This window comes from Narcine bancroftii, chromosome 5, assembly GCF_036971445.1.
Source record: "Narcine bancroftii isolate sNarBan1 chromosome 5, sNarBan1.hap1, whole genome shotgun sequence".
Lineage (NCBI taxonomy): Eukaryota > Metazoa > Chordata > Chondrichthyes > Torpediniformes > Narcinidae > Narcine > Narcine bancroftii.
In genome coordinates this window covers 183,343,854-183,365,585 of record NC_091473.1, presented here as the reverse complement: position 1 = coordinate 183,365,585, position 21,732 = coordinate 183,343,854, and the positions used below count along the sequence as shown (strand labels likewise).

Sequence of the window (21,732 nt, the reverse complement as noted above, 5' to 3'; positions counted from 1 at the left end):
CGACCCAAGTGAGTCTGTGGAATGGCAGGGACGCAGGGGACGGCGGCCTGGAACAGGTGCGACGGGGCAGCTGGGGGCAGCCGAGGTGGGAGAAGGAAGTGTAACTGGAGTGTACCCAGAGCAAATCCAGAGTGGAAGTGAGAGGAGCCGGAGCAGAGCAGACCCAAAGAGGAGTGGTAGTGGACTGGAGAGGAGCCGGAGTGGAGTTGGTGGAACCGGAGTGGTGAGAAGCCAGAGTGAAGCTGGAGTGGAACCAGAGTGGTGAGAAGCCAGAGTGGAGCTGGACTGGAGCAGAGCCGGAGAGGAAGTGGACTGGAGCAGAGCTGGAGTAGAGGCGATGTGAGAGCCCCGTCCCCAATTTTCCCCATCCCTCGCCCACTCCTGAGTGCACATCCCCCCACTCCTGCCTCGTCCTTGAGGAGAAGTGTCCCTCCCCACCCTCCAGCCCTACCTCCGAAGGCTGTTCTGCTGTCACGGACAGGATCGCTGAGTTGATGTTCACCTTGGGTGCCTCCGGGGCATCTGCAGGGAACAAGCGTGGTTGGGAGGGGGTTAGTGAGGAGGGGTGAGAAAGGGGGTTGAGGGTGAGAGAGGGAGGTGAGTGAGGGGATGGGGGAATGAGGGGGTGAGAGAGGGTAAGAGGGGATTAGAGTATCTAAGGGGTACAAAGGGATGGCTTGGAGAAAGCAGGGGAGGGGAGGGAGGGGTGTAAGGGGAGGAGGGAGGGGAGGAGAGGAAGGGGTAATGGGAGGAGAAATGAGGGGGGTAAGGGGAGAAGGGAGGGGAGGGAAGGAGAGGGGAGAAGAGGGAAAAGGAGGAGGTAAGGGGAGGAACGTGAAGGGAAGGTTGATGGGTCTCTCTCTCCCCTCCCCCCCCCCCCCCCAGCCTCTGGGTTTCCCTCCCCCTACACCGCCAGCACCCCCCCCTGTCTCTTTCCCCCTCCAAACCCTGGACTCCTTCATCCCTCCACACCCCCGCTCCACCCCCCCATCCCCCTCAGGACCCTCACCATACACCTTGAGCCGGGTCCTGCCCTCGTTGCTGCCGACTGCGCCGGCAGTGACCTGGCAGAGAAATTCCCTCTCATCTCGCAGCAACACCGGGTTGATGGTCAGGCAGCGGTGGGTGTCAAGGTTCACCCGTTGGGTGTAATCTGTCCCCTTGTCCACCCAGGTGCTGGACTCTTCTTGGAAGGCGATGCGTTCCCGCTCTCCATTGTCAGTCTCCTGGTTGGGGGGGGGGGGAAGATCACAGCCTCAGCTCATCTAGACGTTGCCCCCAGAGCTCACTGTCGAGACACTGTCCCACCCAAGCTCACCGTCTAGACACCACCTCCCTGAGCTAACCATCTAGATACTGTTCACCCCAAGCTCACTGTATAGACACCACCCACGACTCACTGTCTAGACGCCAGCCCTCAAACTCACTGTCTAGACACAGCCCCCTGACCTCTGTCTAGACAGTGTCCCGTGCTCACTGGCTAAACACCACCCACTGAGATCACCATCTAGACACTGCCCCCAAGGTCACTGTCTAGACACTGTCTTGAGCTCACCATCTAAATACCAGCCCAACATTCAGCTCCCACCCCCTCTCTGCCCCATCCCCTTTACTTCCCCCACTCCTTCTCTCCCCCTCCTCCTCTGTCTCCTTTCTTCCCCCCCCCACCCCCTTTCTCTCCCCCCCTCTGTGTGCCCCTCAACCCCTCACTCTGCCCCCACCCCTTTCTCACTGCCGGCAACCTTTCTCTCCGACTCCCCCATCCCTGCCTCGCCCCCTGACGTACCACAAACCACTCGAGCATGACGTTTCCGTGCGGACCACTGATGGAGTGGGTGCAGGGGATGGTCACACTCTGTGACAGTTCTGCCTCAACGTGTTCAGGCATGGACACCTCCACCAAGGCCAGGGCTCCTGGGTTGGGGGAGAAAGACACCGTGAGCATCCCTCCCCAAACACAGGGGCTTCACCCCTCCCAAAACACGAGGGGCTTCAACCTTTCCTAAGGATGGGGGGGTGCCTCATCCTTCCCTAAGAATGGGGGAGCTTCACCCTTCCAATGTCCCCCCAATGTTGGGGGTCTTCACCCCGTCTTCACCTGAGGGAAGGAGGGGTGATGAGGGAGGAGGGACGAGGAAGGAGCTCGGAGGAAGGGATCGGAGGGAGGAGAGGCAAAGAAGAGGGAGGGGTGATGGGGAGGCAAGGAGGGAGGGGAGGTGAGGGGGGAGGAGGGAGGGCAGGGGGCTTGGTGGGTGGGGAGATTAGGAGAAAAGGGAGGTGAGGAAGGCAGAGGTAGGGAGGGGATGGTGGGGAGGAGGGGGTAGGGCAGAGGGGTTTGTGGAGGTGAGCAGAGAGGGAGGGAAGGGGAAGGTAGGGCAGAGGGGTTTGTGGAGGTGAGCAGAGAGGGAGGGAAGGGGAAGGCAGGACAGAGGGGTTGGTGGGTGGAGAGATGAGGAGGGAGGGAGGGAGGACAGACACATAGGAAGCTCCCTCCTCTCTGTCCTGGATCCAGAGGGACTGGAACCCGTTTCCCACACCAGATATTTTGGGACACGAGTGATCACGGGGAAGGGTGGGAGCCTGATTGCTGGCACACTCCCCTGCTTCCCAGCGCCGTTTGATCATCAGTATGCTGGCCAGGTGGGTCAGTGAGCAGGCCACAGTCCATTTGGCCCATCAGCTCTCTGCTGACCACCATGCTCTCTGCACCAATCCCACTTACCCCACACCCTTCCCCTTCCCTCTCTCCCACCTCCTCCTCTCTCTCCCCAACCTTTGCTCTCCCCCTCTCATCTCCCTCGCCTTCCTTTTCTCACTCTATTCCTCCCACCCCCCTCCTCTCCCCCCACCAAAATTTCCTCTCTCCCTCCCTCCCACTCCTCCCCCTCACCCCTTCACTCCAGCCCAGGGGCCCCTCAAACCTTTTAGACCATTGACCCCTTCATGGAATCCTTGCTCTCGCATCGACCTCAGGCATAGAATCTCCCCACCCTCAGGCCAGCTCCACCTGCCCCCCGACATAAAAAGAGCACACACCCTCTCTCTTCTCCGCTCCGTCCACCTTCAACCTTCCCTCTCCTCCCACCCCAGGTTCGGTCTCAACTTATTGAGGCCGAGGTCACATACAACAGGCACCATTTCAATCGACCCCACCCCACTGGCATTTATCGACCCCCAGGCATTTATCAACCCCTTGGATAGTTCCATCAACACCCAGGGGTCAATATCAACCACTTTGGAGTCCCCTGTCTATCCCCCATCTCCCTTCTCTCTCCCCAACACTCTTCACCCTCCATCTCTGCCCCTCATCCCTCCCTCAACTCTCTCCTCTCCTCCCACTCTTCCCTCTCTCCTTCTCTCTAACCCTCTCCCATCTCACCTGCACCTCCCTTCCACTCCTCCTCCCCATCTCCCCCTCATCTCACTTCCCTTCTCTCTCTCCCCTACCCCCTCATCACCCCATCCCTCCCTCCCACTTCCCACCACTACTCCCTCCCTCATCTATCTCCCTCACCTCTCTTCCTCCCTTCTCTCCTACCCATCCCTCTCCCCCCTCAACTCTCCCTCTCTCCAACCTCTCCCCATCACTCTCCCCCCTTCCTCTCTAACCTCCCTTCCCTCTCTCCCCTTCTCATCCCACCCCTATCTCCTAACACCCTCCTACCCCCCTCTCTCTCTCTGCACCTTCCTTCTCTTTCCATCACTCCCCCTCCTCCCTCTCTGCATCTCCCATCTCTCTCTCACCCCTCCCTCCCTGATCTCTCCCCACCAACCTTCCCTTTGTCCCTCTCCCTCCCTATCACTGCCAACAGCTTCCCCCTCCCTTCCCTATCCATCTCCCTCACCTCCCCCCCACCTCACCAAGGGCACGAGGATCACCTTCTCCCGTTCACCAGCTGGGGCCTATCTCAGGGTGGGGTGTGGGAAGGCATCAGAAGAATCTCTGGCCTGTCGGCAAGACAGAGAAGGCTGAGGGTTACCAGGCAACATCTCAAACCAGGACACAGGCGCAGGGATCATCCTGCCCCCAAGGCCAGAGCAGCTGTTCTAGACACAGGGAGGGGTGTAGAGGACCAGAGGGAATTACAGGGACAGGGAGGGGTGTAGGGGACAGGAGGGAGTTACAGAGACAGGGAGGGGTGTAGGGGAGATGGAGGGGGTTGCAGTGACGGGGAGGGGTGTAGGGGACCTGAGGAGGGTTACAGAGACAGTAAGGGTATAGGGGACCAGAGGGCATTCAAAGTCAGGGAGGGGTGTAGGGGACCGGAGGGGGTTACAGAGACAGGGAAGGATGTAGCGGACTGGAGTGAGTTAGAGTGACAGGGAGGAGTGTAGGGGACCAGAGGGGGTTGCAGAGACAGGGAGGGGTGTAGGGGATGGGAGGGAGTTATAGAGACAGGGAGGGTGTAGGGAACTGGAGGGAGTTACAGAGATAGGGAGGGGTGTAGGGGAGACAGAAGGGATTGCAGTGACAGGGAGGGGTGTAGGGGACCTGAGGAGGGTTACAGAGACAGGAGGGGTGTAGGGGACCAGAGGGCATTGCAAAGTCTGGGAGGGGTGTAGGGGACCGGAGGGAGTTACAGAGACAGGGAGGGAGTAGCAGACTGGAGTGAGTTCGAGTGACAGGGAGGAATGTAGGGGACCAGAGGGGATTGCAGAGACAGGGAGGGGTGTAGGGGACCAGAGGGGGGAGGGGTTACAGAGACAGGGGAGGGGTGTAGTAGACCAGAGAAAGGTTATAGAGACAGGGAGGGGTGTAGGGGACCAGAGAGGATTACAGAGACAGGGAGGGGTGTAGGGGACGGGAGGGAGTTATAGTGTAGGGAACCAGTGTGGATTACAGAGACAGGGAGGGGTGGAAGAGACCAGAGGGGGGTTACAGAGACTGGGAGGGATTTAGGGGACCAGAGGGGTTACAGAGACTGGGAGGGCTGTAAGAGACCAGGGTGGGGTGTGTTTACAGAGACAGGGAGAAATGTCAGGGACTGGGAGAGGGTTACAGAGACAGGGAGGGGTGTAGGGGACCAGAGGTGGGTTCCAGAGACAGGGAGGGGTGTAGGGGACCAGAGGTGGGTTCCAAAGACAGGGAGGGGAGTAGGGGACCAGAGGTGTGTTCCAGAGACAGGGAGGGGTGTAGGGGACCAGAGACCGTTACAGGACAGGGAGGGGTGTAGGGGACTGGAGAGCATTATAGAGATAGGGAGGGGTTTAGGGGAGCAGAGGGGATTAGGAGCAGGGAGGGGTGCAGGGAACCAGAGGGGTTATGGAGGAGACACTTGCATCCTGTTCAGTTTACAAGAGGCCAGTCCCTCTGAGAGAGGCTGACAAGCAGAGAAAAGATCCTTTGTCCTTTTGCATCTGAACCCCGATTTCCCCAGGAAACCACCCCCCCTCCCCCACCCCTCTCCACAGGAGTGAGCTCCACATTCCCACATTCTGCCGAATTCCCCTTGGATCTCCTATTTCAGGGAGAGGTATTTGGCCAGATCAGTGGTTTATATATAGATGGAAGCGTTCCTGGATATTTTTGGCTTGGGAACGCTGCAGCCGGGAACATGAGTGTTCGATGAGCCATTCAGGGCCTCGTCCTTGCAATACCTCCCTCGTGAATCTGCGGGAGCCGTCCAATACTTCTGTTGGAGTGGTGGGGCGCTGACCAGGACATCGCTTCGCCCAGCATCCCAGCCCCCTTCCTTTGCCGACGCGCCTGTCCGTGGTCTCGTCCACGGCCGGGCCGAGACCAACCTAAAATCGGAGGAGCAACTCCTCATCTTCTGTCCGGGCTCCCTCCAACTGGACGGCATTAACGTTGACTTCTCCAGCTTTCGTTTAAACCATTCGCCCCACCCCCCACCTCCCCTCTGTCTTTTAAATTTAAATTCAGACTCACAGCAGGGTAACAGGCCCTTTCGGCCCATTAGTTTGTGCCCCCCAGTTCCGCCTGATTGACCCCCCCAGTACATTTCAGAGGAAATGGGAGCCCCCGGGGGAAACCCATGCAGACGCGGGGAGAGCGTACAAACTCCTCACAGACAGCATTAACTGTTACGTCAACTGCACCACCCTCTCTTCCCTTTCACAGAGCCAAAATCAATTCCCATATGTTGGCCTGGACCCCTCTCCCAGCCAGTACAGTCTCTATGCTGAGATGTCCTGTTCTGTTCTTTGCTTTATACCTTGAAGAAGGGCTCAGGCCTGAATTGTCGGGAATATATCTCTGCCTCCCGTGCATGCTCCGAGACCTGCTGGAATCCTCCAGTTTCAGTGTGTTTCTACAGCAATCACAGCGTCTGCAGACTTTCATGTTTCACCTGTTCCCTGCCCACAACACCGGAGACGGTGGCCCCATGGGAATCTTCCCTCACAACTACTGATCACCCCATGCACCCCACCTCCAAGAGTCCGCTACGTCTTGGGATCGTGAGCTTCTTGACATCCCTGGAGCTGTGGGTGAAGTTGATTCACTGGACAACTCTAGGGTGCAGTTCTGGAGGGGGGGTTGGCAGATGTAGAGAGAAGATGGGATGTAGAGGAGTGGAGAGGGGGTTACAGAGACAGGGAGTGGTGTAGGGGACCGGATGGGATTACAGACACAGGGAGGGGTGTAGGGGACCGGAGGGGGTTACAGTTCTGTACCCCGGGTGTTACCCAGTGACAGACCCGTCCCCACCAGTACTATACCCCAGTGTTATACAGTGACAGACCTGTCCCCACCACTCCTGTACCCCAGTGTTACACAGTGACAGGCTGTCCCCACCAGTTCTGTACCCCGGTGTTACACAAATAGGAGCCTGCCCTATGAAGTAAAAATGGTGGTGCGCTGCGGACACGGGAGAGCAGGGGATGGAGACACAGCTCTGCTCTGCAAGGTCCGACCGCCTGGTCCGGATGCGGACGGCTCCATATGGCCCTCTAAACAGAAGAGCTAGCAGCGTCTTTATTTAAAATCCTGGAACCTCGTAGATCTGCGCCTGTGCCTGCCGGGCAGCGGACGGACAACGAGGGGTTGCAGGTGCCAGGGGAACAGTTGACCAGTGCAGGGCACCAGTCATGGGGAGAACACCCCCACCCCTGGTTCAGAAGAAGCAGAGGGGTCGACACTACGGGACGATGAGCACGGTGGTGGGCCAGGGAGGGGCTCAGTGGCAGAGGGACCCACACGGGCTGCTGGCGGTTGAAGGGCTCACACAGTGCCGCGCCGGCTCCTGGGAACTAGAACCAAGTTTGTTGTCATTAACGTGCCACAAATTTGTTCTTTTGCAGCCGCAAGTTGTGCAATATTGTGCAGAAGTTCTTTTGAGTGACATGTCCATAAATATGCTCTTTAAAAATTAATAAATTCATAAAATGTAGAGAAAAATAGTCTGTGGCTCCTTGTCCATTCAGAAAGCTGATGGCGGACGGGGAGGACTTGTGTTCTTACTACCCTGTACCTCCTTCCCGATGGTCGCAGTGGATGGTGGGGGATCCCTGCAGACCGAGGCTGCTTCAATTTGGACATCCAGCATGGTAACAAGCCCCTCCAGCCTATGAGCCCCGTGCCGCACAATTATGCCCCATTAACTTATCACCCCATCCACCCCACCTCGGTACATTTCGAATGGTGGCCCCCCACCCACCCAGGGGAAACCCCGTGGAGACATGGGGAGAACGTGCAAGCAGCAACCAAAATGCCGCAGAAACTCAGCGGGTTAAGAAGGCAAAACAGCGTATGGCCTTCATTCACAGTGGGATTGAACTGAGGAGCCGGGAGGTCTCTATCAGATCCCAGTCCAGACCCCACTGGGAGAAATGTGCATGGTTCTGGTCGTCTTATGACCGGAAGAATGTAGAAACCATAGAAAGGGTGCAGAGGGTGCTGCCTGGACCAGGGAGCAGGCCTTAGGTGGAGGGAACTCGGCCTTTTCCCCTGGGGGCGACGGAGAACGAGAGGTGACCTGATGGAGGTGCTGAGAGATGTTGATGGTGTGGGATCGTCAGAAGCTCCCCCCCACCACCAGGCCAAAATGGTGGCCACAAGAGAGCATGGGGTTTGGGGAGTGGGTATGGAGGAGATGTCGGGGTTTTACACAGAGAGTGGTGGGTGTGTGGAACGTGCGGCCGCCAACAGTGCTGGAGGCGGATACGATTGGGTCTTTTAAGAGATTTTTGGATAGGTTCAAGGAGTTTAGAAAAATAGGGGCTGGGGGGTCAGCCTAATTTCTAAGGTGGGGGCACGATCGGCACAATGTTGTGGGCTGAAGGGCCTGTATGGTGCTTGTAGGGTTTCCATGTATCTGATGGCGGAGGGGAAGAAGCTATTTTTGAACCACTGGGTGCTTGTCTTGTTACCTTTTCCCCCAGTGGTTGCACAGCCTGGGTGGTGGCGGGGGTCCTTGAGGATTGAAGTTGCTTTCTTTAGGACACCGCTTCTTGCAGACGTCCCCAGTGGCGTGAGGTCTGATGCCCGAGTTGCAGGCCAAGTTAACAACCCTTTTTAATTCTTGCCCTGAGAGTCGACGCTACCCCCACCCCCCCCCCACCCCACCCATACCAGGCAGTGATGCAACTGGCCAGAATGCTCTCCACGGTGGACACCTCGCACAGAGTGTAGCCATTGGCGAGCTATCGTGGCGATGGCATCAACGTGGAGGCTCCAGCACGGATCCTCGGAGACGGTGACCTCCAGGAATTTGGAAGTTCTTGACCTCCCCCCCCCGCCCACCACCTCCACCGCTGAGCCCTCGATGAGGACTGGGTCATGTTCCCCTGACTCCCTCCTGAAGTCCACAATCATCTGCAGACTTTATATATTGTACTTAACAAATGTTTTGGGCTTGAGCCCTTCATCAATGATTTAAACTCGGGGCCACCAAAGAAGAGGCCTCGGGTGCAGGAGGTTTGGGCCTGGAGCTCAGGCTGCCGATGGGGTCTGTGCGGCGAATCCACAGGTGCTCAGTGCCTCTGAAGGGGCTTCTCTTTACTCCTGCAGTTCAGGTCGCTGGGCATTGCTCATGGCGAAACTTTGTTTGCCCGACGGCGGGCAGACACTGAAGTTTATCGTGAATATCACATTTTTAATGTCCTAATTACATCACAAAATAAAACGAACAACAGATTTGTCGAGCAGCAGAACATTACCGGTTCTGACAGCAGCCTGTCCATTACAGGGTCTGACACGAGTGATTTTGTTTGTAAAATTGCTCAGAGCAGGTGGGACTCCTCCAGAGTCAACAATGCAAAGTTACAAATTCCCACTGCGGGCGTGAATTGACAGCAGGCATGAGGCCCAGGGCGGGGGTAAATCTTCCCTCACTCTATGTAGAAGCAGCCTTGTGTCTGATCGGCCCCCCCCACCCCTTCAGAGACAGGTTTCTGAATCTCCACCCCCCCTCTACTCCCCGCCATGCCCTGTGTTGGGGGAAGAGAGAGCTTGCAACGTCTCTTAGAGCCTGGGGCCCTGCCTGCAACTCTCAGGCTTTGATCTGTAGCCTTGGACCCTCTTGCAGGTGCTGCCTTTCCCAAACCTCAGATTCGGATTCCAAAAAAGCAGGTGGTGCAGAGATAGTGTAAAATTCTCTCTTTATGTCTGTCTGCCTCTCTCTGTCTTTCCTCTGTCTTCCCCCCATCTCCCCCTCTCTCCCTCCTCCTGAACTCTCTATATCTCCCCCCCCACACTCTCTTTCTCCCCCTCCTGCTCTCCCTCTCTCCCAGCCCCTCTCTCGCACCCCCTTTCCCTTCCTGGCTATCTCTTTCTCCCACCTTCTTTACTTCTAACACCCCTCTCCCTACCAATCCCTCTCCTGCTCTTCCTCTCCCAACCCCTGTCCCACCCCTTTCTCTCTCTCCCACCCTCTCTTCCTTTAACAACCCCTCTCTCTCCCCACCCTCTCTCCCTCTCCCAACCCCTCTGTCCCACCCCCCTCTCTCCCCACCCTCTCTCCCAATCCCTGTCCCACCCCCTCTCTCCCCACCCTCTCTCTCCCAATCCCTCTCCTGCTCTCCCTCTCCCAACCCCTCTGTCCCACCCCTTTCTCTCTTTCCCACCCTCTCTTCCCTTAACCATCCCTCTCTCCCAATCCCTCTCTTGCTCTCCCTCTCCCAACCTCTGTCCCACCCCTTCTCTCTCCCCCACCCTCTCTTCCTCTAACCCCTCTCCCAATCCCTCTGTCCCACCTTCTTTCTCTCCCAATCTATATCTCTCCACCCTCTCTTCCCTTAACCCCCTCTCTCCCCCCCACCCTCTCTTCCCCAAACCCTCTCACCCTGCACCCCCCACTGTCCCTGCACCCCATCTCTCTCATCCCCTCTCTCCTCCCCCACCCCCCTGCCTCTCCCCCTACCCCTCTACTGCATTGTGTGTGGCCACTGGGACCGGTAGAGGTTGAGTTCGGAGCGGGGGGGGGTCCCTGCTGCAACTGTACAAGGGTCTTGGTGAGGCCGCATCTGGAGAACGGCGTGCAGTCCAGGTCTTCTCACAGACAACGTCGTGCTAAGAAACAGGAACAGGAGTAGGCCACTCGGCCTGCCAAGCCTGCTCCCCCATTCAATGAGACCAAGGCTGATCTGATGATGGGCTCATCTCCACCAACCAGCCTTTTCCCCACATCCCTTCATTCCCCGACAATGTAAAAATCTATCCAACCTGGTCTTTACTAAAGTCCCCTCCACTGCTTCAATGGGCAGCAAATTCCACAGATTCCCCACCCTCTGGGAAAAGCAGTTCCTCCTCATCTCCGTCTGAATCTACGTCCCCTCATTCTGGTCTCCCCCTCCAATGGGGACAATTTACCGACCTCTATCTTATCCATGCCTCTCATAATTTTATTTTTCCATAAGATCCCGACTCATTCTTCTAAATCCCAGCGAGTTCAGACCCAGACGACTCAACCTCCCCTCATAGGCCAACTCCCTTGTCTCTGGAATCGACCCGGTGACCCCACCCCGCACTGCCTCCAAAGCCAGTCCGTCCTTTACCTCGAGTCAGGAGACCCGAACTGCCCGCGGTTCTCCAGATGTTGCTTCACCAGGGCCTTCTGTGGTGCAGCAGGACAAGCCCCCCACTCCTAAATCCAATCCTGCTAGCAACGAGAGTCACTGTTCCAATTACCACGTTGATCACCTGCAAACCAACCTCTTGTGATTCATGCGCCAGCCCTCCCAGGTCCCTTAGTGCGGCAGCAATCGCCTGCCGTTCACGTAACGGTCTGATTGGCCATTCTTCCTTCCAAAGGTGGCGGCACGGTGAGCGAGACGCCGCTACAGCACCAGCGATCATGGACCACGGTTCAAATCCAGCGCTCCCTGTGAGGAGCTTGTATGTTCTCCCCATGGGTTTTCCCCAAAGTTTGAAAGGCCCTGGGGAGGGAGGGAGGGGGGCGCTGTAGGTTATTGGGCAGTGGGCCGAAATGGTCTGTTCCATCTAAATTTAAAATTGAAATTTAATTACAATTTTTTTTTAAAAAGCCAACATTGTACTCCATCTGCCAGACCCTGACGAAAGGAGATTTGGGAACCTGAAGACCCACACTCAACATGACAAAAACAGCTTCCTCCCCTCCGCCATCAGATTTCTGAACAGACTACAAGCCTCTGGATTCTCCCCCACCTTTCTCCCCCACTAATTATTTAAGTGTTTTCAAATCTTGTCATTTAGACAAGATTTGCCAAACAACGCAGTTTGTTTACACGCGTTAATAGCTATCCACGTGATCCTGAAATGGCGGGCGCCACTGAACATGAGAGACCAGGAGTCGGAGCAAGGATCCTGCTGGAGGGAACCCCTTTCCCAGCATCGGAAACAACACACCAGAAACACTCAGTCACCCTGGGATGTTTTCAAACTCCGCAAGTGAAAGCCTTCACCAGGAGGCCTGAGGAGATTCCCAAGGGCTCTTGCAGATTTCCCGTCCCATGAACCAGTTGCATCGCTGTCTGGTATGGAGGCGCCCAGGCCCAGGACAAGGTCACAGGCACCAGGCTTCACTCCATCAAGAGGCAGTCGTCTCCAGAAAGCAGCCTCAATCCTCAAGGACCACACCACCACCTCCCGTCCCCCTGCACCACCAGGGCACTCTGCTACCATCGGGAAGGGGGCATGGGAGCCTGACGATGAGTTCCCAGCGCCAGGAGGACGGCTTTTTTTCCGCCGGAGCGGGCAGTGAACCCCCAGAGACAGCCCACTGATTCTCTTCTTGATGGCAGCTGCCTTCCCCAAGGACGCGACGTACAGCCCACTTTTGCGCTTTTGGACGAATTTCACGCTGCTTCAAATGATTCTGAGCCAGAGGCGGCTGTCCCCCTGCGGTGGTCTGGGTTGAGAAGGGGGGTTGCATCCTCATGCAGAGAGTGGTGGGGGGGGGAGGACGTGCTTCCGGCTGGATTTGGAAGGAAGGGGTGCAGGTCAGTGGGACAAGGCAGGAACCAAAAGGACCTAAGTAAGAGAACTGTTTTTGGTGCTGTGACAAGAGGTGGGGGGTTAGAATTAGAGACTTGGAGCTGTGGTAACATGCAAAGCATTTATAATTCAAGCACCAATTAATCTTCACCGTCTGGTGAACAAAGGAACGAGGTTGGTGCAGAGACTCCAAGTACCACACCCTCCGCGGTATCTCGTGGTGAGAGTCTTATCCCAGGAATGCGAGCAATGCCACTCTTGGCTAACCTGAGCAGACCCACACTCCTCCCCCAATTAGAAAAGTCTCCCGGCTCAGGGAAAGGCCTTGCCAGAGCTTTTCCACATCCCGCTTTCATCGCACACATCCACCCCCCACCCATCTCCCAAAGCACTCGCTTCAGCTGTCAGCTAGGATTGATTGACGCTGTCAAAATATACATGTTTGTGGTAGGGGGGTGGGGAGTAGAGAGGGGTGAGAGGTAAGGGAGGGCAAGATAGATGCAGGGGCATGGGAAAGGGGTGGTGGAGGAGAGTGGAAGGGGAGAGAGGGAGGGGGAGGGAGGGGGAGAGAGGAGGGGAGAGGGAGAAGGGGAAGGAGAAGGAGGAGAGAAAGGGAGAGAGAGAAGGGGAGAGAGAGTGGGGAGGGAGAAGGGAAGAGGGAGAATGGGAATGAGGAGAGAGTGTGAGGGGGAGTGGAGAGTGAGAGGGGGTAGAGCAGAGGGAAGGGGAGGGGGAGAGTGTGAGAGGGAGAGAGGGTAGGGAGGGACAGAGGGGAGAGATGGGGAGTGGAGAGTGAGAAGGGGTAGAGCAGAGGGGGGAAGAGGGGGAGAGAGTGAGGAGGTGAGTGAGGGGGAGAGTGGGGCAAAGAGGGGAAAAGAGGGGGAGAATGGGGGAAGAGTTGTGGAGAAAGAGGGGAAAGGGGCTGTGAAAGACGGGGAGAAAGAGTGAGTCAAGGGGAATGAAGGAGAGAGAGGGGACGGGTGGGAGTGGGAGAGGGGAGTGAGAGATGGAAAGGGAGGAGGTGAGAGGCAGGGGGAAAGATGGAGAGGGGAGAGAAAAAGGGGGGAGAGAAGGGGAGAGAGAGAAGGGGTTGAGCAGAGGGGGCAAGAGGAAGAGGGGAGAGTGAAATGGGGTGAGAGTGAGGGGAGTGAGTGAGGGGGAGTGAGTGAGGGGAGTGAGTGAGGGGAGTGAGTGAGGGGGAGTGAGTGAGGGGGAGTGAGTGAGGGGGGAGTGAGTGAGGGGGAGTGAGTGAGGGGGAGTGAGTGAGGGGGAGTGAGTGAGGGGGAGTGAGTGAGGGGGAGTGAGTGAGGGGGAGTGAGTGAGGGGAAGTGAGTGAGGGGGAGTGAGTGAGGGGGAGTGAGTGAGGGGGAGTGAGTGAGGGGGAGTGAGTGAGGGGGGAGTGAGTGAGGGGGAGTGAGTGAGGGGGAGTGAGTGAGGGGAGTGAGTGAGGGGGAGTGAGTGAGGGGGAGTGAGTGAGGGGGAGTGAGTGAGGGGGAGTGAGTGAGGGGGAGTGAGTGAGGGGGAGTGAGTGAGGGGGAGTGAGTGAGGGGGAGTGAGTGAGGGGGAGTGAGTGAGGGGGAGTGAGTGAGGGGGAGTGAGTGAGGGGGAGTGAGTGAGGGGGAGTGAGTGAGGGGAGTGAGTGAGGGGGGAGTGAGTGAGGGGGAGTGAGTGAGGGGGAGTGAGTGAGGGGAGTGAGTGAGGGGAGTGAGTGAGGGGAGTGGAGTGAGGGGGAGTGAGTGAGGGGGAGTGAGTGAGGGGAGTGAGTGAGGGGGAGTGAGTGAGGGGGAGTGAGTGAGGGGGATGGTGAGTGAGGGGGAGTGAGTGAGGGGGAGTGAGTGAGGGGGAGTGAGTGAGGGGGATGTGAGTGAGGGGGAGTGAGTGAGGGGAGTGAGTGTGGGGAGTGAGTGAGGGGGAGTGAGTGAGGGGGAGTGAGTGAGGGGAGGGTGTGTGAGGGGGAGTGAGTGAGGGGGAGTGGTGAGGGGGAGTGGTGGGGGGAGTGAGTGAGGGGGAGTGAGTGAGGGGGAGTGAGTGAGGGGGAGTGAGTGAGGGGAGTGAGGTGAGGGGGAGTGAGTGAGGGGGAGTGAGTGAGGGGGGTGAAGTGGGGGGGATGTGAGTGAGGGGGAGTGAGTGAGGGGGATGTGAGTGATGGGGGGGAGTGAGGGGGGTGAGTGGGGGAGTGAGTGGGGGGAGTGAGTGAGGTGGAGTGGTGAGGGGGAGTGAGTGAGGGGGAGTGAGTGAGGGGGAGTGAGTGAGGGTGGAGTGAGTGAGGGGGGAGTGAGTGAGGGGGAGGAGTGAGGGGGAGTGAGTGAGGGGGAGTGAGTGAGGGGGAGGTGTGTGAGGGGAGTGAGTGAGGGGGAGTGGTGGGGGTAGAGAGGGGAGGAGAACAGGGAGTGGAAGAGGGGAAGCGAGAGATGGAGAGGGAGGGGGTGAGAGACAGGGGGAAAGACGGAGAGAGAGAGGGAGATAGAAGGGGAGAAGGGGGGTGAGAGAAGGGGGAGGGGGGTGAGAGAAGGGGGGGAGGGGGGTGAGAGAAGGGGGGAGGGGGAGTGGGAGAGAGACAGAAGCGAGAGATGGAGAGGGAGTGGGTGAGAGGCAGGGGAAAGATGGAGAGAAGTGGGAGAGAGAAGGGGAGAGAGAGAAGGGGAGAGAGAGAAGGGGAGAGAGAGAAGGGGAGAGAGAGAAGGGAAGAGAGAGGGAGAGAGAGAAGGGGAGAGAGAGAAGGGAGGAGAGAGAAGGGGAGAGAGAGAAGGGAGAGAGAGAAGGGAGAGAGAGAAGGGGAGAGAGAGAAGGGGGAGAGAGAGAAGGGGAGAGAGAGAAGGGGAGAGAGAGAAGGGGAGAGAGAGAAGGGGGAGATAGAGAGGGAGAGAGAGAAGGGGAGAGAGAGATGGGAGAGAGGAAGGGGGAGAGGAGAAGGGGAGAGAGAGAAGGGGTGAGAGAGAAGGGGAGAGAGAGAAGGGGAGAGAGAGAAGGGGAGAGAGAGAAGGGGAGAGAGAGAAGGGGAGAGAGAGAAGGGGAGAGAGAGAAGGGGAGAGAGAGAAGGGTGAGAGAGAGAAGGGAGAGAGAGAAGGGGAGAGAGAGAGGGGTGAGAGAAGGGGAGAGAGAGAAGGGGAGGAGAGAGAGGGGTGAGAGAGAAGGGGAGAGTGAGAAGGGGAGAGAGAGAAGGGTGAGTGAGAGAAGGGGAGAGATGAGAAGGGGGAGAGAGAAGGGTGAGAGAGAGAAGGGGAGAGAGAGAAGGGAGAGAGAGAAGGGGAGAGAGATAGAAGGGGAGAGAGAGAAGGGGAGAGAGAGAAGGGGAGTGAGAGAAGGGTGAGAGAGAGAAGGGAGAGAGAGAAGGGGAGAGAGAGAAGGGGAGAGAGAGAAGGGGAGAGAGAGAAGGGGAGAGAGAGAAGGGGAGAGAGAGAAGGGGAGAGAGAGAAGGGGAAGAGAGAAGGGGAGAGAGAGAATGGGAGAGAGAGAAGGGGAGAGAGAGCAGGGGAGAGAGAGAAGGGGAGAGAGAGAAGGGAGAGAGAGAGGGAGAGAGAGAAGGGGAGAGAGAGAAGGGGAGAGAGAGAAGGGGAGAGAGAAGGGAGAGAGGAGAAGGGGAGAGAGCGAAGGGGAGAGAGAGAAGGGGCAGAGAGAGAGGGGAGAGAGAGAAGGGGAGAGAGAGAAGGTGAGAGAGAAGGGGGTGAGAGGGAGAGAGAGAAGGGGGAGAGAGAGAAGGGGAGAGAGAGAATAAGAGGGGAGAGAGAGAAGGGGAGAGAGAGAAGGGGAGAGAGAGAAGGGGAGAGAGAAGGGAGAGAGAGAGAAGGGGAGAGAGAGAAGGGGAGAGAGAGAAGGGGAGAGAGAGAAGGGGGAGGAGAGAGAAGGGGAGAGATGAGAAGGGGAGAGAGAGAAGGGGAGAGAGAGAAGGGGGAAGAAGAGGAGAAGGGGAGAGAGAGAAGGGGAGAGAGAGAAGGGGAGAGAGAGAAGGGGAGAGAGAGACGGGGATGAGAGAGAAGGGAGAGAGAGAAGGGGAGAGAGAGAAGGGGAGAGAGAGAAGGGGAGAGAGAGAAGGGGAGAGAGAGAAGGGGAGAGAGAGAAGGGGAGAGAGAGAAGGGGAGAGAGAGAAGGGGAGAGAGAGAAGGGGAGAGAGAGAAGGGGAGAGAGAGAAGGGGAGAGAGAGAAGGGGAGAGAGAGAAGGGTGAGATAGAGAAGGGGAGAGAGAGAAGGGGAGAGAGAGAAGAGGGGAGAGAGAGAGAAAGGGAGAGAGAGAGGGGAGAGGAGAAGGGGAGAGAGAGAAGGGGTGAGAGAGAAGGGGAGAGGAAAACAGAAGGGGAGAGAGAGAAGGGGGTGGAGAGAGAAGGGGGAGAGAAGAAGGCGGAGAGGAGAGAGAGAAGGGGAGAGCAGAGGAGGTGGAGAGTGAAGGGTGAGAGAGAGGGATGTGGGGTGAAGATAGGGGAGAAGAGGGTGAATGGGGGTGGAGAGATGTGGAGAAAGAGTGGGAGAGAGAGGGGAGAGGGGCTGTGAGAGATGGGGAGAGGGGGAAAAGAGAGGGGAGGGCAGAAATTCAGGGAGAGGGAGTCAAGGGGAATGATGGAGAGAGAGAGGGATGGTGAGAGGGGACAGAGGGGAGAGAGAAGGGGGAGTGGGAGAGAGAAGGGACCGAGAAATGGAGAGGGTGAGAGGCAGGGGGAAGATGGAGAGAGAGGGGGAGAGAAAAGGGGGAGAGAGGAGAGAGAGAAGGGGTTGAGAGAGGGGAGAGGAGAGTGAGAAGGGGTAGAGCAGAGGGGGAGAGTGAGTGGGAGAGAGTGAGGGGGAGTGAGTGAGGGGGAAGAGTGGGGCGAAAATAAGGAGAATGGGGGAAGAGTGGGGCGAAAATAAGGGAGAATGGGGGAAGACAGATGTGGAGAAAGTGGGAGAGAGAGGGGAGGGGCTGTGAGAGACGGGGAGAGGGGAGGACAGAGAGTCAGGGAGAGGGAGTCAAGGGGAATGAGGAGAGAGGGGACAGAGGGGGAGAGAGAAGGGGGAGTGGGAGTGAGAGAGGGAAGCAAGAGATGGAGAGGGAGGGGGGTGAAGGCAGGGGGAGAGAAGGGGAGCGAGAAAGGGGAGCGAAAGGGGTGAGTGGGGGAGAGAGAAGGGGAAAGAACGGGGAAAGAGAAGGGGGGAAAGAGAAGGGGGGAGAGAGAAGGGGGGGGGGAGAGAGAGAGAGGACTCTGTTCAGAGACATTCCCACCTGCCGCGATCCGCAGTAAACTTTCCACATTGTGGACACAGAGGAGAATAAAGCCCCCTTTCTCCCTCCCTCTCGTCCAGGGGTATCGGGGTAGAGAACGAATGTCCCTTTCCCCGTTGCCCTACCTGCCACGACCGTGCAGAGGGTCAGGATCGCCGGCAGCCAAGCCATGGTTCGCCCGGGCAGCGCTCGCCGAAGCTCGCTGTGTGGGGATCAGCTCCGCTGTGTCTGGGCAGCCTGGCACTGCGGCCGTGACGATGGAGGTATGCCGGCCCCAGGGGTGGGACAGGGGGGTGGGAGAGGAGTAGAGAGAGGGAGGGGAGAAACGAGAGGAGGAGGGAAGGGGAGAGGGGAAGGGGAGGGGGAGGGGAGGAGTAGAGGGAGGGGAGAATGGGAGAGGGAGTGGAAAGGGAAGGGAGGGGGAGAGAGGGAGTAAAGGGAGGGGGAGAGGAGAAGGGAGGGAGGAAAGGAGAGTAGAGGGAGAGGAGAATGGGAGAGGGAGGGGAAGGAAGGGAAGGGGAGAGAGGGAGGGGAGAGGCAGTAAAGGGAGGGAGAAAGGGAAGGAAGGAAAAGAGGAGGGGATGGTAGGGAAGGGACGGGAGAGGGAGGGGGAGAGGGAGGGGAGGAGAAAGGAGGATAGAGGGGGAAAGGAGATGGGAGGGGAGGGGAGGGTTAAGGGAGGTGATAGGAGAGGGATGGGGAGAGGGAAAAATGGGAGAGGGAGGGTGAAGAAGAGGGTGGGGAGGGGAAGGGAGGAGGGAAGGAAGAGGGAGAGGGTGGGAAAGGGGAGGGAGGAATAGAGATAGAAGGCAAGAGAATGGGTGAGGGGGATATGGAGGAGGTAAGCGGAAGGGAGGGTGAAGGTATAGGGAAGGGGAAAGTTGGAGGGAGGGAGAGAAGGAGGATGGAAGGAACAAGGGAAGGGAGGGGAGGGGAAGGAGGTGAAGAGGGAGGAAGGGGTGGGGAGGAGGTAAAGGGTGATGGAAAAAGGGATGGGAGAGGGTGGAAGGGAAGGAAAGGAAGAGTGGAAAACAGATTGAGAGAGAGGGAGGGGCAGAACAGAGAGAGCATCATCAAACATCACACTGATAACACACACGTGTCCATGCGCATGTCAACACTGTGTACACACATGACTCACCCGTGTGTACACCGCCTGCACACATCGTATAAACACATGACAGAGGGAAGGAGGGAATGTGGTGGGGAGGGGCAATGTGGTGGGATGGAATACCTCCAGAAGGAGCATTGTGATGGTGCTGGGAGAAGTGATGGGAGGTGGGTCCCATCCCCACCGGAATCGTTCACTGCACCACTGACCTTCCTGAGCGTGATCTCTCACTGTGTTTCTGCAGACCCCGTTCACCTCTTTCCCCCCCCCCCCCCGGAGTTTGAACCTCGTGCTGTTTGTAAGGACCTTGTATGTTCTCCCCGTGTCTGCGTGGGTTTCCACCCACCATTTGAAATGTACTGGGGGTTGACGGTCAATTGAACTTCCATGACCTCCACACTGCAGTGCTGCCATGGTTACGAATTCACCCCCATTGCAGGGGCTTTATTGGCTGAGAGTCCACACCTCCCTCGCTCCTTGGTCACCCGACCCTCCAACAGTCCAGGGCGGGGGCAGGGCCTTCAACTCCTGCATCAAGATTCAAGACCGTGCCCCACTCCCACGATTGCACGTGTTCCCCCCCCCCCCCCCCCACCCCGGCTGTGGCCTTCGCTGCATCGGAGAGACCGGGAGATCACTTTACCCAGCACCTTCGCTCTGTCTGCATCAGTGATGGGGATCTTCCAGTGGCCAACCCCTTCACTCCCGCGCTGGCACGTCCATCAGTGGCCTCATGTACTACCTCGCCAAGACCACCCATAGATTGGAGGAACAATTTTTCCATCCAGGTGGAATTAACATCGACCTCTCCAGTTTCTGCTCGACCACTCCCTGCTCTCCATTCCTCCCCTTCCCCCCCATGTCAGCTCTCCACCCCCTTCCCTCTCCATTCACGAAGCCATCTCCCCTTCCCTTCTCCACACGCCTCCCCTACCTCTACCCCCCCACCATTTTGTTTGGGCGCCTGCCAACATTTTGCTCATAACTCAATGAAGGGCTCAAGCCCGAAATGTCAGTTCTGTACATTTGCTACATAAAGGATCTGTCGAGTTTCTCCAGCGTCGTGTTTGTACTTCAATCACGGTGTCTGCCAACTTGTGTGTTTCACCTATTATTGTCATGTAATAAAGCAGATATTTGGGCAGCTACAGGGATAAGCAGATGCCGGATAAGCAGGTTTTCCAGTTGCTTGAGTGCCGGATAAGCAGGTTTTCCAGTTGCTTGAGACTGTGTGTTGCATGAATGGCGAGGCATGTCAATTTTTTTTTACCCATTTATATTCTTCAATTTTTTTTGCCGATTGCTTGAGGTTGGTGGTTTCCTGAATTCTGGATAACAGGGATTTTATGATATCGCATGAAATTCCATTAAAAGGTTGCCGAAAAAAATCGCCGTGAGTCTACCGTAAGGCAGACAAAGATTCACCATTGGCAGAAAATGCCTGAAGTCCCTCTTACAGACAGAGAGAGAGAGAGAGAAGCAAAAGAGAGCCTCTCCAGAGTCACCGGGTGTCCGCGGATTTGCCTCCTGCAGCCCCTGCAGAGTCCAGTCCAAACCATTGGCTGCCCAGATCCGAATGTCTGACACGATCAGGAAGCCTCCAGTGCCTTCGGCACCCTTTTGCATCCCAGTTCCGATACCTGGTACCCCCCCCCTTCAGCCAGTCCTGAACCGGTCCCTTGACAGCAGTTGCCAGTGTCCTGCAGACTGCGTGTCCTTTGGCCGCTGGTCCGCCACTGTGGTCACCGTCCCGTGGGGTTGCCTCCTCTGCTTCTCCTTCTCAAACAGAGGGGGTGGGTGGGGAGAGAGGGTGACATTCACAATGTTACAGGGGCCCTGCGCCAGACCTCCGCTGCCCTGGAGTCTGCAACCCCTTGAGGACAGGAGCCGTCATCCCGTGGTCGCAGGGTTATACAATAAACCACTGTCAAAGCCCATACGGAGACATCAGCAATCAGACTGGGCAGTTGGCCACTGCGGATGTCACAGGCCAAGTTAACCACCCTCTGAAATCTTTCCTGGCACCTCCGTACCAGGCAGTGATGCAACCGAACGCTTCTCAACCTGTGGAGATTTTCGAAAGTTTTTGGTTGACATACTGAATCTCCTCAGACACCTTGCAAAATCTAGCCGCTGGCGAGCCTTCTTTGTGATTGCATCGACCTGGAGGCTCTAGGATGGATCCTCGGAGATGTAGGCAGCCAACCAGTAGATGTTCTTGACCCTCTTCACTGCTGAGCCCTCGATGAGGACTGGGTCGTGTTCCCCTGACCTCCCGCTGAAGTCTACCATCGTCTCCTCTTTGGTTTTGCTGACGTTGAGCGCAAGGTTGTTGGCACTCAAAGAGCCGATTGATCTCCCTCCTGTTTGCCTCCTCGTTCCCATCGGTGATTCTGCCGATGACTGTAGGGGTCATTGGCAAACTGGTAGATGGCACTGGAATCGTGTCTGGCCGCATAGTCGCGGGCATGGAGGGAGTAGAGCAGTGGGCTAAGCACGCATTCTTGTGTTGGTCATCAGCGAGGAGGAGATGTTGTTTGGCGATTCGTACTGACTGTGGTCTTCCCGATGAGGAAGTCAAGGATCCAGTTGCGGGGTGGGTTTGGGGTACAGAGGCCCAGGATTTGGAGTGTTGACCAGGACTGAGGGAATAATGGTGTTGATTACAGAACGTGTAATATTACACAAAATTGCCTTCGGCCTGCCCTAAAGCAGACAAGGAGTCGCCGTTAGTGTGCTCAGCGCCCCTTACAGTACGGGAGAGTCAAGTTCATTGTCATTCGATTGTACAAGTACAACCCGATGAAACAGCATTCTCTGGACCTCGGTACAAAACACGCATACACACAATCAGACACAACACATATAGACAAACAATACATCGGGACAAGTGCTTCATCTATATAAATAAATAGTTTAATGAATATGAGTGTCTTGGAGGGTCAGTGCAAGCAGTTCCTTTGAGCGTTCAGTGTTCTCACTGCCCGTGGGAAAGAGCTGTTCCTCAGCCTAGTGGTGTTGGCTCTGAGACCCCCGTATCTCTTCCCCCGATGG

At 57.1% G+C, this 21,732-nt stretch overlaps 1 protein-coding gene across 1 annotated transcript in view; it reads right to left on the bottom strand.

Annotated features, from left to right (window-relative positions):
• Positions 1-18,596, bottom strand: part of bcam (basal cell adhesion molecule (Lutheran blood group)) — an 18,983-nt gene extending 387 nt beyond the window's left edge. The window contains exons 1-5 of the mRNA XM_069942427.1: positions 17,693-18,596; positions 1,787-1,914; positions 1,010-1,226; positions 452-522; positions 5-242 (exon numbers count right to left, since the gene is read on the bottom strand). Of these exons, the coding sequence (XP_069798528.1) occupies positions 5-242; positions 452-522; positions 1,010-1,226; positions 1,787-1,914; positions 17,693-17,738 (700 nt within the window). The 5' untranslated portion in view covers positions 17,739-18,596. The remainder of the gene's footprint in view (positions 1-4; positions 243-451; positions 523-1,009; positions 1,227-1,786; positions 1,915-17,692) is intronic.
• Positions 18,597-21,732: the final 3,136 nt, after the last annotated feature.